The 16,732-nt window shown below is 48.3% G+C and overlaps 1 protein-coding gene across 1 annotated transcript in view; it reads right to left on the reverse strand.

Moving 5' to 3' along the window:
* Window positions 1-16,732, reverse strand: part of LOC147614235 (heme binding protein) — an 88,023-nt gene that overhangs the window by 67,088 nt on the left and 4,203 nt on the right. The window contains exon 2 of the mRNA XM_086780783.1: window positions 522-589. Within this exon, the coding sequence (XP_086636909.1) occupies window positions 522-589 (68 nt within the window). The remainder of the gene's footprint in view (window positions 1-521; window positions 590-16,732) is intronic.

The following is a 16,732-nucleotide window of genomic DNA, read 5'->3' on the forward strand; positions in this document are numbered from 1 at the left end:
CACGTGAACAAAGAATGTAGAGACAGGTCCTCCTCAAGTTCATTTGACAGCAGTCTAGCAATAGTCCTGCAATAGGGAATGCAACATGGAAAACCAAAGAAGCTATTATCTTACGCATAGCATAGACGATGTTCTGTAACCTTCCCACTCATGTCATCTGTGGCCAACAGCAAAATCCAGGTATATGTCTGAAGATATGTGCACCTGAGTCTAGTACTTTTTCAAAGATGGAGACAAGCACCTACTTCTTTTCATCAGGAGTAAGAACCCATTGAAAAATAATTTCAGTGTGCCCAAAAAACACATGGAGGAGCATGCATATAGGCATACATAGAACTAAAAAAAACTTCGTGAAAAAAGTTACTCGTTTGGAAGTACAAGACCAACTCAGTTTTACCCAAAAACAGAACACAAAACCACAATCTTAAAAAATATAAGCCACATAAACAATAGCCTATCTCGATAGTTAGAACTTTCTTCACTACCTACATTACCTTCATGAAGTCTTAGCTTTTGCTTACCCTTGCGTAAACTCATACGGCCCAGAAAACTCCAAAAGGAAGAAGACATCATGTCCGTCATGAACTACCTGAACTCCAAGCCACAAAGAAGTTGTGAACGCACTCCCTTCAAAAATCTCTCTCTCTCTCCGATGACCGGAAGAACACAGTTGTATTATTTTTTGTCTCATAGGCCGACTTTGGCCTCTCGTAGACGTTAATATATCTTTCTTTCTTTGTTTCTCTCTCTCTCTCTCTCTCTCTCTCTCTCTCTCTCTCTCTCACACACACACACACATAGCTCTCGTCTTTATTTTCTTTTGTACCATGATTAGATTACATGGACACTATTGTATCACTTTTGGCATTGGGTCTTTTGAAGACGTTTAATATAACTTTCTTTCTCTTTTTCTCTCATCACATGGGTAGCACCACAACAGCTTGGCACTAAGATGTAGTTCTATCATGACAGCTGCCTACAGTTCAGGCCTGGTGGTTTCATTTGGGACCCTCGTTGCATGCTCAGGCACATGTCACATGCCATGACGATTGCTATTGGTGAGATCAGAGTTTCCTCTCACCAGCTCAGGGTGGAGACAAGCAGAGCAACAGATATCCCCAAGGTGGACAGGATCTGCTTGCTATGCACATTGGAGGTGGAAATGGAGGTGCACTACGTATGCAGATGCCCAGTGTATTATGAGATCAAAGGGAGATTCCAGTGTCTTTTCCGGGAGGGGTTTGGGCCTCTCACGAGAGTTCTAGACTATCCAAATCAGAAATCCTTGGGGCTCTACCTACTAGAGATCAGGTGGCACAAAGACCATTTACTTCACATGAGACAAAGGCAGTCCACATACAGTGTCAATGAGGAGGACCGAAGAGAAGGGGGAACCACCTCCCTCGTGTGCCGCCAGACCCTCTCCCGCGCGTCCACCACCTATGGAGATAATGGGGCACCTATGAGGAGATCGAAAAAAATCCGTGGTGATGGCTCACACATGGGTGGATCTGAAACAATAGCTCCATCCTGGCCATGCAACCTGCGAATGCCATCTCTCCACCTGTGGGGGCCGGCTATCTGTGACTCTATCACCGGCCTAAGTCCAGAATGAAGCCCTGGCATGATACCTGTACTCCACCCTCCTCTCCTCGATGGATCTAATCTCCGTGCGGGCGGCAGCAAGCTGACTCTTGATCCACTGGCTATCGAGGGATCTCTCCTGAAGCCGTTGTAAAGAGGCTAGGCTCCTCAGACTCCTCTCCTCCTCCCGGAATCCCTCAAATCGGCTCTGGGCTGGCTCCTATAAGAAACTGCTGATCTCCCCTAGGCTCACCTCCAATGTGCACGCAACAGAGCCTGAGATAAAGTCCAAGCCCGCCCATAGCTGCTCTATCCTGCTGCATATCTCGGGGTCCTGAATGAGGCTGTCTGGAATCCTAGAGCTCGCATGCCTGTCATGCCTCCAGGGGTCCTCTAAGGACAGAATAACCGGGGCGTGATCAGAAAAAGTAGTGCCTGCCAAGGTACCGATCATGCCCCCACGGCTGCAAGCCCACTCATCAACATAAAACCTGTCTAGTCTAGAAAGGTTGGGGCCAATGCTCCTCCTATCCGATCTCGAGAAGCTAAGGCTCCTAGGGCTACACCCGAACTCTGGAAGATGCCAAGGGTCCTTTCCCCTGAGTACTAGAATCATCTCCTCAGGCCGAATATGCTCTTGAGAATGTGGCCGTGCCACCTCCAAGTTTGTCCTCTGTTGCCTCTATCATGTTGAAGTCATTGCCCAAGCACCGAAAGTCAGCCTGGGGGAGGGCCTGTTGGACTGTGCTCCAAAGGAGGGCTCTACCTGCAACGGCGTTCGGAGCATAAACATTGAGGAAGCCAACGCTATCCTCTCCAATCAATATGGTAATCCACTATGCACGCCCCGGGACTATGACTCCTGAGCCTATCTCACTGCCGGCAAAAGTTGTTCACTGACAGAAACACACACACCTCCCTGTGTCCCTGAGGGGCCGAAGGATGGAGACCAGAAAGTGTGACTCCTGCCTGAAAGAATCTTCCTACATCGGCGGGTGCGCCCCTCAAAAAGGTGATGCTCCTAGAGGAATAAAATGTCGATGGGTCCCCCAACTATGGGCTCCCTGAAGCTCGCCTCTGAGGATGCCTCGTCTCTAAAAAGCACTGAGGCCCCCCTAAACCCTGAATGTTCCATGAGATAATCTACATAACAATCTCTGTGTGATGCACGACTAGCGAAACTGCCCTCCACTCGAAGAGTCTTGGCGAGGGTTTAGATAGGGAATAGTCACAGTCCGTCCGGGGACGAAGGCGCGCCAGGTGGGCACTGATCCTGTCCTCCATGTGACGCCACTCTATCCGAGCGCGAGCATATGCATACTCCGCACTCCATCGATGACAATGGAGGTATCTGTAAGAAGGGGGAAGAGGTACTGCGGCAGAAGTATGCAATGAATACAAAAAGCAACACCTCTAGGCTAGAGGCCACCATCTCCCCATCCTGGTCTCGATGGCCTAAGCCTCCAAGCTCCATCCTAGCCAAAGGCCAAAAATGGGTGAGAATGTCGGTGATGCGAAGATCGTGGAGATGATGGGAGAGCTCAATTGCCTGTCCCTGGCTAGCGGCTGCCACCAACTCTCAATCCCACTCCGTCCCCGGGGCTGCACTCAAGGGGAAAGAGAAGATCATCGCGCCATTATCTGGCGTAGAGGGTTTGGAGTGGTGAAAAACTACACATACCCGAATGGAGGCTACTATCTCCTCAATATCTGTCCCTTCCGCCAACAGACTATTGCATACGCGGAAGCCTTGCTGTACTGATCCACAGCCCTAAGCATACTTAAGAACATTGATGCTAATTATCATATGATTAAGACAGAGAGGAGAGAGAAGAAGAGAGAGATTAGTGATCAGGTTTTCTTGTATTACTATGGTAAAAAAAGGTTGCTTACTGCTTGTACATGATGTAGCCCTATGGTCAGCCCCATAGGGGTTGACCTGGGCCCCTTCTACATATTCTCTACTATGCTAAGACTGAATGATGAATTATGAACTGAACTATCACCTGCTTTAATGCTGAATATGATCTATTGCTTATAAACTTTGATGAGGGTCCAATCGGCCAGTAGTCAGCCAGTCGGCCTGCTTGTCAGGACAAATAATCATAAAAATATGGACTTTAATGCTGTGCTTTTGCTATGGCTGATGCCCTGACCACTGCTGGCCACACCTTGCTGCTGCTGACAGGCCAGTGAGTCCCCTGTAGGCTGCCGACAGCAGGCTGAAGCCCCCTGTAGGCTGCTGACAGGATTCCCAACCCTATGGTCCATGATGACCATACTAATGATGGTAGTTATGATGCTGATGCTGAGGATGTAGCTGATGATGTTGCCTGATGATGTAGATGTCAGAATATGCAGCAGAGATGATGACCAAATCTGGAAACACTTGAGCAAGAACAGTGTAGAAAAACAGCACAAGAGAAGGAGAGAGATAGAGGCGTGTAACTCTGCTCTATATACACAAGAAGATCCCGGAATACAACACAATACAAGACAATAAGTGGCAAGGGCTGTGGGGCCATTTTATATGGCCCCTGCACTGCAGTCGGCCTGCTCTAGGACAGCCGACAGGCCTATATCTCCACGACCAGCATATATATACCCAGTCGACCAGGTATGAACAGTCGGCCAGCATCATCAAGGTGTCCACGACCTGTAATACACAATCGGCCAGCACCAATAGACATAGATGAAGTCGGCCAAGAACTAGGACATCCTCGCACCTCAGGGCTGCCACCCAAGCCACAGAAAAATGGGAAAAAATGCGGGGAGTGAGGAAAAATGAGAAAACACCTACAAAGGGCAGGCACACCCACAATAGAGGCCCTGGTGTCTAGGTAAAGTCAGGAGATGACTTCTACCAGTAGACACATGCTGCTGCATTGATGATGATGTTGATCCTTATGATATCCTTATGATACTGATGGTAATGTTTCTGATGTCTTAACTAATACTTAATCAGGGATTACTCATGTTCATGCTAGGGATTAGCCATGGCACGGGCGTGCACGTGACAGACACCGGAAGAAACTATAATCCACAAGCTGCCCCAAGATCCTGGGGACTCTGGCGGGAGAGCCTCACCGGGGAGGCGGCAATGGTCATCTCAACCGGCTTAGAAAAGCGGTGAATCAAGCGGCGGGCAGAACTCGCCACCTGCCTCTACTCCAGGTTGGGAGCTGCTGGGGGGCAAAGGGAGTGCTCTGGAGAGGAGGTTTGGGGGGGGGGAACTCAGATGAGGACGACGGGGTAGAGTGAACTGCTGCCGGGTAGAGTCGGTGTCGAGGATGGAGGAAGGGGGGGGGGAGGGAGGGCGGCGGCGGGGGAGGGCGGAGGGGCGGAGAGGCCAGAGAGGGGTGCTGCTGTGAGAGATCCATCGGAGAGGTAGGCTGTTGAGAGGGGCCCGCCGGGGGCTCAACGAGGTCAGCCAGCCTCACAGGACACTGAGGGCTAGGGAGGGGATCTCGACGAGGAATCGACTGCCAAACCGGTGGGGCCGGAGGGGCCCGCTCCGTGAATGGAGGGGGCGAGTCACCAACGGGAAGGTGCTTAGATAAATGCTCAAAACAATTCTCTGACAGAACTGAATCCTCTTGAGCACTGCCAGCCAGGCGCACACGGCGGCGGCACTCAACTCTGCTGGTCATCTAGTGGCCCAGGCGCGGGCCAACCGTCCGCCACTCGCCAGTAGCTGGGTTGTCTGTAGTCGGGGCCTAATGCTCTGCTACCTGAGAACTTGCCTCTCTCTGCCCCATGGTGAGAATTTGAACGAGGAACAGGGGGAGGAACCACTAGAGGCGGTCTCCTGGATTGCCGCCGAGGGCAAGCTCTAGCTAAATGACCCATCTGCTTGCAAATGAAGCATCGATTTGGAAGGCCTGAATACTCCACGTGCTGCTGGATGGGGTCGCCCCGGAGGCTAGGAATAGATATACAATGCGGCACAGACTTGGGCGAGGCAACACAGATGCGGAGGGATGGAATCCTAGCTGCCCGTGCGAAGGCCGAGGTAGTAGGGGGGGGGACCCCACTCTCCCGATGGCACCACCAATCACCGAGAGAAGAGGAAGGTATTCCTTCCTAAGGCCTAGGAAACAAACTGTCGCTGGGAAGCCCGACACACTAGCCAGAGGGTCAAATGCAAGATCAAAGTCGTGTTGCCATCACCCAAAGAAGGCCTGCGCCGTACGCAATGCAAGGGGGCTCAGCTGCATGACTCGGTCTGACGCCATTGGCGAGTCAAACTCCACCAAGCCCCAGAAGGTGAATAATTGATATCTTTGCAGGCTTGCCTGTAAAAGATCCCTGAGCTGTCTGCGCGCAGGGCGGCTACCAACAATTTTGCAAACCAGGGTGGGGGGTGGAGGCCTCTGATGTAGCAACAATCATGGTGAGAATCTGAAGATCCACTTCGGAAAAGGAAATGCAAGCAACAACGGCCTCGATCGGGGACGAGGGAGCGGCTGCCATGGAGTCCTCCTGAGAGTGAAGACCAAAATAGGCCGAAACTTGCCGAAAGGAGCGTAAAACCCCGAAGAAACTGATAGCTCAACCTGCGCGGGAGGGGAAAAAGGAAGGCAAGTTGAAAACTAACATGGAGGATAGGAGGATGGGGGGGGGGGGTAAGAATCGCACGAAGGGAGGGGGGTTGCAAGAGAGCAGCTGGTCGGCTGGGAGCTCAGTGGCGCTCACACCATGCATGTTTTCATCATGGATTTGTCGATATCGGTACAGGGTAATGATGCTATATGGACTTGTCAGAATGCACAGCAGAAATATGAGACAAATGCAGTAGAGAGCAGAACGCAGAAGAGAGAGACAGAGAAGCTGTATAAACTCTGCTCTACACATGAGATCCGGTACAACTGATGAGTGGGGGATCATGGGTGGTATTTATACCACACATCTATGCTAGTCGGCCAGGCAAAAAGACAGCCAACAGGCTGCTGGACATGTCCACAACTGCAATCATGCAGTCGGCCAACAAAAGAACAATCGGCCAAGACAGTACAAGTCAGCCAGCAAACAAGAGCCCCACGACCAGTAAAAAAATGGAAAAAAAATAGGAAAAAATGGGAAAAATGAGAAACACCTAAATGGGCCACAACAATAGCCCTAGTGTGTAATGTACAAATAGGAGATGACTGCTAACACCCCCTCTCAGCTCCTGGATGTGGAACCAACCGCAGTGAGCTGGAGTGCTTCCAGAGCATAGCCTGAGGTAGAGACTTCGTGTGAAGAGGTCTGCCGCATTGTCCTCCGTCGAACAATAAACAAGCAAGATGTCACCAGCCAAAATCTTCTCACGAACAAAGTGATATTGTATCTCTATGTGCTTGGTCCGGGCATGGAAGACCGGGTTCCGAGCAATAGCTATACAGCTCTGGTTATCGCACTGGATGAACGTGGTCTATAGAAACCCAATCTCGCCAAGCAACCTCCGCAGCCACATAACCTCGCAAGCAGCACCACAAGCAGCCCAGTACTCTGCCTCTGTAGATGGCAAGGCAATAGTTGGCTACCTCTTGCTACTCCATGAAATAGCTCCTGAGCCAAGGGTAAATCCGTAGCCTGATGTAGATCTCGTGTCTAGATCTCCTCCCCAATCTGAGTCGCTCCAACCTTGGAGCCTGACTCCATCCGTAGTCCCCCCTCTAGTGTCATAGAAGAGTCCAAGATCCTTTGTACCCTGTAGATACCGCAAGATCCGCAATCCTGCGTCCCAATGAAACTTCAAAGGCGTCTGCATGAATGAGCTCAACAGTCCCACAAGAAAGCTCAAGTCCAATCTGGTGTTTAGCAACCAAATCAATGAACCAACGAGCTTCCGATATACAGAGGCATCAACCTGCTCACAAGGATCATTCACTGTAAGCTTCGTGTTCGGGTCCGGTGTCTAACAACCACTTTGGTACTCAAACAGAACGTGGAGCCTCCTGCTTCTACGGGGCTCACCTCCAACCTCTAGCTCAACCTCTACAACTAACTGAGGCTCTCTAGCTGGAACAATAGACTGGGAATCATCCTCAGACTCATCTGGGTCACCAAGAAGTGGTGGCTCATCAATAGCGAAAGCTGGAACATGCTCATCAAAGACAACATCTCTGCCGACAACCTCATTCTGCTCCGGGTTATACAACCTGTAGCCTTTGGAAAGAGAGTTATATCCCACATATACAAGCTTTTGGGACTTCGAGTCAAGCTTCCCCCTCTGGGCCTCTCTGCTTCTTTGGAATGTGAGCATAGGCATCACTCCCAAACACACAGAAATGGGAGACATCTGGTTTCCTGCCAAAATAAGCCTCAAATGGAGTCATCTTTGGTACTGAAGTCGTCGGAGATCGATTGAGGATATGGACCGCCGTGCCACAGCCTCTCCCCAAAGTGGACGAGGAAGATCACCATGCTCCAGCATTGTCCTCACCATATCCACCACAGTCTGGTTCTTTCGCTCAACCACTCCATTCTCTGAAGGCGAACCTGTATTGGCCAACTCCCGCTTGATGCCATGTTCTGCACAAAACCGCACAAACGCATTAGAAGAGAACTCTCCTCCTTTGTCAACCCGAAGAGTCTTTATCTGCGATCCAAAGTCCTCCACCATAACATGAGTCCTTCTCCACCATAACATGCCACTCCTTGAACAACCGAGCAAAAGCTTGGTCCTTCTGGGAAAGGAAATAAACCCATGTAAATCTGCTACAATCATCAACAAGCAGCATTAAGTACAAAAGGATGGAGTTTGCATAGGTCCACACAAATCAGTGTGTAGCAACTCCAAAGGTTTCGAAGCCCGCCTGGTAGCCTTCTTTAGAAAAGATTCCATGCACTGCTTACCACGACTGCAAGAACTACAGCGTCCTTGCCTGTTGCCAGCACCAACATCAGGCAAGCCATCCAGCATCTAGTCTCGGAAAGCCCGCCGCAACGCATCCACATTCAAGTGGCCAAAACGGAAGTGCCACAAGTCACCAATCTGAGTGCCTGTCAGAGAAGAAAGTGCTAAGAGTTTGTAGATACCATTCTCCACTCCACCTTCCCATACAACCTGGCCTGTTTCTTTGTCCCGTAGAGCAATAGAATGCTCCTCAAACTCCACCCAAAAGCCAGTCTTGCAAACCTCATGCACTGACAATAGATGAAAACCAAGTGCTGGGACGTAAAGAACACGAGAGGAATGCTTCCCTCCTTTGCCATCGGGAATTATCTCCATCTTGCCCTCACTATGAATCAGTACAGTGGAATTGTCGCCAATGAAAATGCGACCTGACTGCCGTTTAAGATCCTATAATAACTCTCGAGGAGGAGTCATGTGCCTGGAAGCACCACTATCGAGAATCCACTCCCGAGTATCCTTGGCAGTGAAACCAACTGCCTCCTTGCTCGAAGAAGATGAAGCATTTGTGTCCAAAATCTCCAAGTGCACAAAAGCTGGAGTCTTGGCACGGCTGAAGCTAAAGAATCAGCACTCTTCTCGATACTCCACTTAGGACATTTTCTCCAATAGTGGCCTTTCTCGCCACAATTGTTAAAGGTCCGCTCAGCCTTCAAATTATCACGCTCTGAATCGAGCTTCTTCTCAGAAGACTTCTCTGATGAAGACTTCCCTTCGCCTTGTTGTTGTTGTTGTTGTTACGGCCTTTCGACCGCTGGCCAATCAAGGCCTGAGAACCTCCGCCCTATGGAGGGTTCGTAAAACACTCTTCCTCGTCCAAGACCATAGGCACAAGCTCCTCCCATGTGATGGTGCTGAGCCTGCCACTAGTGATCAAAGAGTAGTAGAAAGCTGAGTACTGAGAGGGCAGATCAAGCAACAAAGTGATGGCCATGTCCTCTGAAGATATCTCCTTCCCAGCCTGAAGAACCTCCTGTTGAAGAGCCTGCAACTTGTTGATGTGCACCCGCATCGTCAAAGACTTTGCAAGATTCATCACCCACATCTGCACTTCCAAGGAGATCAGCTTCATGGGTGATACCCTATTATACAGAGAAGCCAAATGCTGCCAAATCCCTTTGGCCAACGTCATATGTTTGATATGATTAATCACCTGTGGTGTGCAATTAAGGAAGATGAAAGAACGCACAACGGGCATCGACACGATCCCACAACTGTGCCTAAGCGAGGGTAAAAGCTCCCCGTCCTCCAACTTCGGCCGTGGAATACCAACCACAATGAAATCAGCCAAGTCATAAGACTCCAAGACAGACTCCATCATTACCTTCCATGTGCCGTAGTTGGTCCCGTCCAACTGTCGATCCACCGGGAATGTGGGGAGAGTAGGGATCTTTATGTGCTTCTCAGCCATCTCAAGCAAGTCTGCCATCTCAAGGGTTCACAAGGTCTTGTGAAGGGAGGGTGGGTGGGAAAAAAATGAAGAAGAGCCTGCAAATAATATGCAAGGTGGCCGTCCAATGGTGATGGCCGCCTTCTACCCGATCTCCAAGTCCCGAACAGCCCAAGCAATCTCCAATCAACACTACAAATCAGCAAACCCTCAAGCTCCCACTGTCTCCAAGCTTCAAGCCACCTGGGACTCTGATACCACGTCGAAATGCACAACGGAAATATGAGATAACTGCAGGAGAGAGAAAAACATAGAAGAGAGAGAGAGAGAGAGAGAGAGAGAGAGAGAGAGAGAAGCTGTATAAACTTTGCTCTATACACAAGATCCGGTACAAGTGATGAGTGGGGGATCATGGGTGGTATTTATACCACCCATCTATGCTAGTTGGCCAGGCAAAAAGACAGCCGACAGGCTGTTGGACATGTCCACGACTACAGTCATACAGTCGACCAACAAAAGAACAGTTGGCCAGGACAGTACAAGTCAGCCAGCAAACAAGAGCCCCACGACCAATAAAAAAATGGAAAAAAAAAGGGAAAAGAGAAACACCTAAATGGGCGGGCACGCCCACAACAATGGCCCTGGTGTGTAATGTACAGAAAGGAGATGACTGCTAACAGGACTATCATTGATCGCTTTAGCAAACAGGCACATTTTATTCCTGTGAGGAAAACAACCAAGCCAGAGCACATGGCAAAGTGGTTCTTGGCTCAGATTTTCAAACATCATGGCATGCCCAAATCTATTGTAGGGGATAGAGATCCTTGGCCCACTAGTTTATTTTGGTGGGCATTGTTTGATAACATGGGCACAAAGCTGAACTTTTCATCAGCTTATCATCCCCAAATGGATGGTCAGAGTGAGATTGCAAATTCAGCCATACTTGATTTATTTAAGTGTTATGTATCTGAGCAAAAGACAGACTAGGAAAAGTATTTGCCCTCGGTTTAGTTTGCATACAATAATATTGTGCATTCTTCAACTAACAAGGCTCCATTTGAGATAGTTTATGGCAAGGTGGTGCTACCACCTATCTTACGAGCAAAAGATGAAATCTTTGCGGCAGTAGATGAGTATGTCCACTGCATTTGCACAGATCGGACAGCCATAGAAAGATCTCAAACTAAGCGCAAAAAGACAGCTAACAAGCACAAGCGAGAGGTTATTTTCAAGGAAGGTGATTGGGTGTTAATTTCAAGAAAGCGCGTCTTCGGAAGCGGCCGGGTAAAGAAGGCCGGTATCTTGAGCTTTCGAACAGGTATTATGGTCCATTCAACATCTTGCAGAAGATGAATGAGGTGGCTTATAGATTGGTATTGTCTGATCACTGGAAAATACATAATGCATTTCGTATCAGCTTGCTGAGGCCTTATGTGGGACCACCTCCTATGGAACCAATTTTGGAAGATCCACCACAGGTCCATGACCTTGAGGAGGTATTGCAACCTGCGAGATAGTTTTTCATAAGGAGCGTAAGCATGCAAGTGCCAAGCTAGTACGTAGATATCTTGTGAAGTTTAAAAACTATTCGGTCATGGATGCAAAATGGATGAACGAGGATTATTTTCAGGATTATCCAGAACTTCTAAAGGCATATCTAGGAGCTTTTCAGCTGCGTTCAACTGCTTAGAAGCCGGAAGGAATGTCACAAAATTCCTCATTACTTCTGTTTTCTACTGTTCATGTGCGGCATATGGATCCTAACATGACATACATGTAAGGCTTGTAGAGCCGGACATGATAGTACATGTATGGCTTGTGGAGCCTGACATGGTGTAAATGTATGGCTCACGAAGCCTGACATGATCTGATTTCACGAGACTCGCTATCCTGGTGATCTTCTGTATTTATGTTCTGGGAAGATTCCGAAAGGATCATGAAGCGCTGAACACTTTATCTGATACAACTAAGCAAATGGGTGTTTCTTCCGGTCTAGTTGCACTCATGTGTGTGCATGACTTTGATTTTATATTTGGATGACTTGTCTTGTTTGCCTAGACAATGCCTAAGATTACTACCAGTGTTGTCCATGGGGCCGAGAACACCTAGGCACCCTATGCACATGTATGTGCACACCTGTTTCAAACTGACAGGTGGTCTACATGTGTTTTGCAAGTGGTAAGTGTCCCTAAAAACCCAATTTATAACCTTATGATTTCACAAACTAGGAATTATGGATGCAGGTCCACACTCACTTATAAGTGACCACACAACTTGTAAGTTATTCACACTGGGCATGACTATTTTAATACAAGTGGCAGCCAAAAGGCGGGCAATGAACCTGATTTGAGCCATCTGCATGTAGGCGCCCCATTCTGGACCTAAAAAGCACACTCCTGAACTATTATTGGCGGGGAGGCTCTATTACTGGGGAGGAACTCGAATTTGGACATGCGCATGCTTTTCTGGTGCATGAGAGAGCTAGTTGACCAGATCTAGAGTGTTCTACCACCATCCACCGCGACAGATTTCATCCAAGTGTGAGGAGAAAGCTGGTCGACTTCTTCTGGAGATCCCTTTGCTGCTTGTTTACAGCCCTGAAATGCTGCTGGCCAGGGCATCTGGAAAAGCATAAGTGCTGGTCGATTTGTGTGGAAGACATCCTCTACTGATCGGAGACCTTCTAGCATGTGAACTACTGCTGGTCAACTTCTCCTATGGCAACTAAGAGTCTTGGCTCAAAGGATTTCACTCTTGCACAGCAGATGACCTCAGTCCCGGCAGCAAAAGACAGAAGGGGGCAGTGGTTCGGAGGAGAAGGATCACCGTGGGACTCGAGAGGCGTGGCGTGGCGTGGCGTGGCAGGGAGTCGTGGGGCCTAACTTTGTTGGAACTTGGCAGCCAAGCGTCAGGGCCAGAGGGAAGCATACGGGGCCTAGCTAGTTGGTAGCCAAGTGGCCGGGAGGGCAGTAGGCGGGGCCTAGCTGGTTGCTATGGAGCTGGCTGGCGCTCGCTAAGAGCCTGGTGGCGATGGTGGTAGGAGGTGACGCAACTTAGAGCGGTCACCTAGCGGCGGAGAATGGAGTGGAGCACGTCGAGTCGTAAATTCAAAGATATATATATATATATAAATATTCCAAGGCTACAAAAAAGGTCCAAGCATCCCCTAAAAGTGATTAGAACTAATCACCCTCCTAAGCCAAAAAACCAAAAATTGGCGATGCGAGTCAGGACGTTTGAGGCATGAAAGTGTAAGCACTGGGAGTAGTGCTATGGATAAAGGCAAGAAGAAAGTTGAAGGAATTGGAATCATAGGTTATGAGTCATCTAGTTCTGAGAGTTTGGATGAGGAGCTCGGCATACCTGTTTTACGCACACCTGGTGCTAGGCAGGACAGATATGTGCCACCACATGCTAGAGTTACAGGTGTACAGAGTGACCCGCATGCATTGCGGAGATCCCAGAGAGTCAGATATCCAGTTGAAAGATTGACATATCGAGATTTTGCTATGCACTATGCATACATGACATCTATGGTAAAGCATGTGGAACCTTCATGCTATACAGAGGCTATTGGAGAGCAGGTATACCACCCAGCAACAGTTTAGCAGCGGGAAATGTCACGTGCACACCATTCAGGTGTACAGTGACATGGCATCATTTTATGGCATCATAAACATAATCAGGATTTATCAGGCATTATTCAGGCATTTAAATGAATGTTTTCAGCATGTACCACATGGTATGAGTTGGATTCAGCATTGTAGCATCACATTAGTCATCTAGGCAAGTATTGGGACATGGTGGAGGCAGCCGACAGCATGTTTACATCAGCCGACAGCATGGATACATCAGCCGACCAGTTTTTGGCATTATATATTCAGTCGTGGGCTTTTTGCATCTGGCCGACTGCAGCCAGGCTGGCCGACCAGCAGCCCTCACCCATATATATAGAGACCTCAGCATTCAGTCCAGGACATCATCTGTCATCAGCGTTTTCAGTCTCTCATCTCAACGCATCCCAGTCGAGCAGCATTCAGTTCAGTCCATCAGATCTGCAAACGCATAGAGCATCCACCTCCCCGTGTTGGAGGGCATCTGCGTTTCATCATCAGGTCAACATCGCATCTGTTCCAAAGCATCCCTTCAGCATTTCCTTCCCAGGAGACAAGGGAAAGATAGTGGACAGCAGTATATTCAGCATATAGGCAGCATATTCAGCTTCATAGATCTATTTAGATCTCATTGTAACCGCATTCATCATCTAATATAGCTGCATTGCATTGACACATATTTGTCTATCTCTTAAACATCATTAAGTGCAGTTTAGTTAGACTAAGGTTGTGATTACTACGGTCGAAGACCTTCACATGTCACAGTTCTATGGCTGAATATGCATGCGAATGATGGCTATATATGTAAGCTGAGAGTGCTGCGTTTTCTGCAAGAGGAGTGATGGAAGAAGTTGCGTTTTCTGCAAGAGAGGAGTAAAGAGGCAGATGCACTTCAACCTTGGTGATGATCTTCAATTGAGCGATTGATAGATGCATGAATGAACAAGCGCAAGGTATATATATGCATGAGAGGGCTGGTTTGGTTGCTCAAGAGCAAGTCGGCTGGCTCCTAATACTACACAAATTGATAAATCGGCTTATAATGCTTTAAGGCTGCTGACTAAACCATTAGGCTGCCGACTGGGTCATATGCTTATGCAAAGGGTAGAGAGGCTAAGCAAAGGGTCACATGCATATGAAATGAATGCTATGCAATGCAGATCATGATCTACATGCAAACCCTATGGATTCTAGGGACTGCTACATGCATGAATGATTCTCTTCAAGTGGGTTAAGGGACTAGACTGACTGACCTACCTTCTATGGTTGAGGAAAGACCTACGTAGCTCGTGCCTAACATGTCCCGGACTGGGGCTTACAATGGGGCCACGGCATACGACAAAATCATATCCTAAAAGGGTTCCTACTAATATACAAGATACACTAATGATAAGCCATCTTGTCACCGTGCACTACAGCGCAAAGTGCATGTGACATTCCAAGCATGTACACACAGGAACAAGTCCCAGGTGAACATATAATTCCAAACATGACATTCCGGGCATGACCAAATCGAGTCCCAATGGAAGATCGTGTCCATAGTATCATATGATAGGCGTCAATCCCATGCATAAGCATAAACCAACAGCCATGGACGCCAGTCCAATACACACACAGTGTGAGAAAGCAAGGGTGGCCCATTTAGGTGGCCAAATGGTGGCATTCTCCCCGGCTTCCAAACAGTTGTCTGCAATTGAAAAGCATCCAAATACGTTTGAAGCAAGTGCAGGCAATCTCTAAAGAACTCTTCATTTACCCATTTAGCATCAATGGGAAGATAGCTCTTGAACTTTTCGACGTAACGCTTGAAAAGTTTGCCTCCAGGAATCTTGCGTTCCTTGTGATACACAATCTGTTCTGGTTGCAAAATCTCCTCAAGCTCATCCATTTCTGGTGGATCCCCATCAAGGTCATCGCGAAATGTTTCACTGCTGAAACGAAACATTGTTGAAACGATTCATTTTGGAATGAAACGTTTCACCACCGGGAGGTGGCCAGTGAAAGGATGGACCAAAACGATTATATACATAAAATCTGAAGGTTGGGCATGGTGCCAAAAGAGCTGAAAGTATGCACACCAACAGTTCAATAATCAATCAATCATAACCCTCAAATTAGTGGAAGAATTGGGCAACCAATTTGGGGGTTTTGCCCAAACCTAAATTTAGGGGTTTTGCCCAAACCCTCGAATTGGTGGAAGAATTGGGCAACCAATTTGGGGATCCAAATTGAGATTTGCTCAAATTGGGCAACCAATTAGGGGATTTTGTCCCAAATTGGACAAAACCCCCAAATTTGGGCATCGAATGCCCATTTCTGAAATTTGGGCATCGAAATATCTTTGGGAAAAAAAAACTGCCCGCTTTGAAACGTTCTACGTTTCACTCCATGCAGGAAACGTTTCACCAACGTTTCGCGTTTCGCATTTCAGGGGAAGTGAAACGCGTTTCGCGGTGACCCTGATCCCCATTGACAGGTTCACTAGGCTCCGGCCCTACATATGTAACATCTGGAAGCTTCGTGGAAGAATCGGTAACTTCAATGCTCAGAATTCGGCAATCATTCATGTCGATTATAATGCATAATACTGAAGAAGATGTGCCGAACGAGAGAGAGAGAGAGAGAGAGAGAGAGAGAGAGAGAGAGAGAGAGAGAAAGATATATTAATGTCTCCTAAAAGCCAAAATGGCCCATGAGACCAAAACAAGGTACAACTAATGAATGATGTCTCATCATAACAAATCTGAAAGAAAGAATGAAAATAGTAACATCCTAAGAGAGCTAAGAGCTGAAAGCTGAACCGCTGAATCGTCGTGGTGAACTCCTTCGGCGGCGGGCAATGATGGCTTGAATCTGCCGATGGTAAGGGAGTCGTGGACGCGATCCTCGTGATCGTGGGCGTCTCGCTCTACAGATGGCAATGGCTCTGTCCAGAGTGACTCCTCTGGAGGGTGGTCTACCAGGTTTCTTGGCTGGATATTTATACCCCTAGTTTGCTCTGGTTGGCCAGCTGCAAAGAGCCTCACGACCTAGTCAAAAAGCATTATTTGCTATTTTAAACATTCGTTTTCACACTGTCCAAGGGCTGGCCTATTTGCGCTGCTGTCCAGCCACCTTTTGGAGCTGTCTCAGCCTGCGCAGGCTGCCCAGCCAGGCTTACTGGCTGCCCATGGGCTAGCCCCCAGTCTCCTTTTTCTTTGCATGGGGTAGGTCTTTTAGGCCACCCTAAAGAGGGCCAAGAGGCCC

The sequence above is a fragment of the Cibotium barometz genome, chromosome 42 (assembly GCF_041138505.1).
Source record: "Cibotium barometz isolate CiBa-2024 chromosome 42, ASM4113850v1, whole genome shotgun sequence".
NCBI classification, from domain to species: Eukaryota; Viridiplantae; Streptophyta; class Polypodiopsida; order Cyatheales; family Cibotiaceae; genus Cibotium; species Cibotium barometz.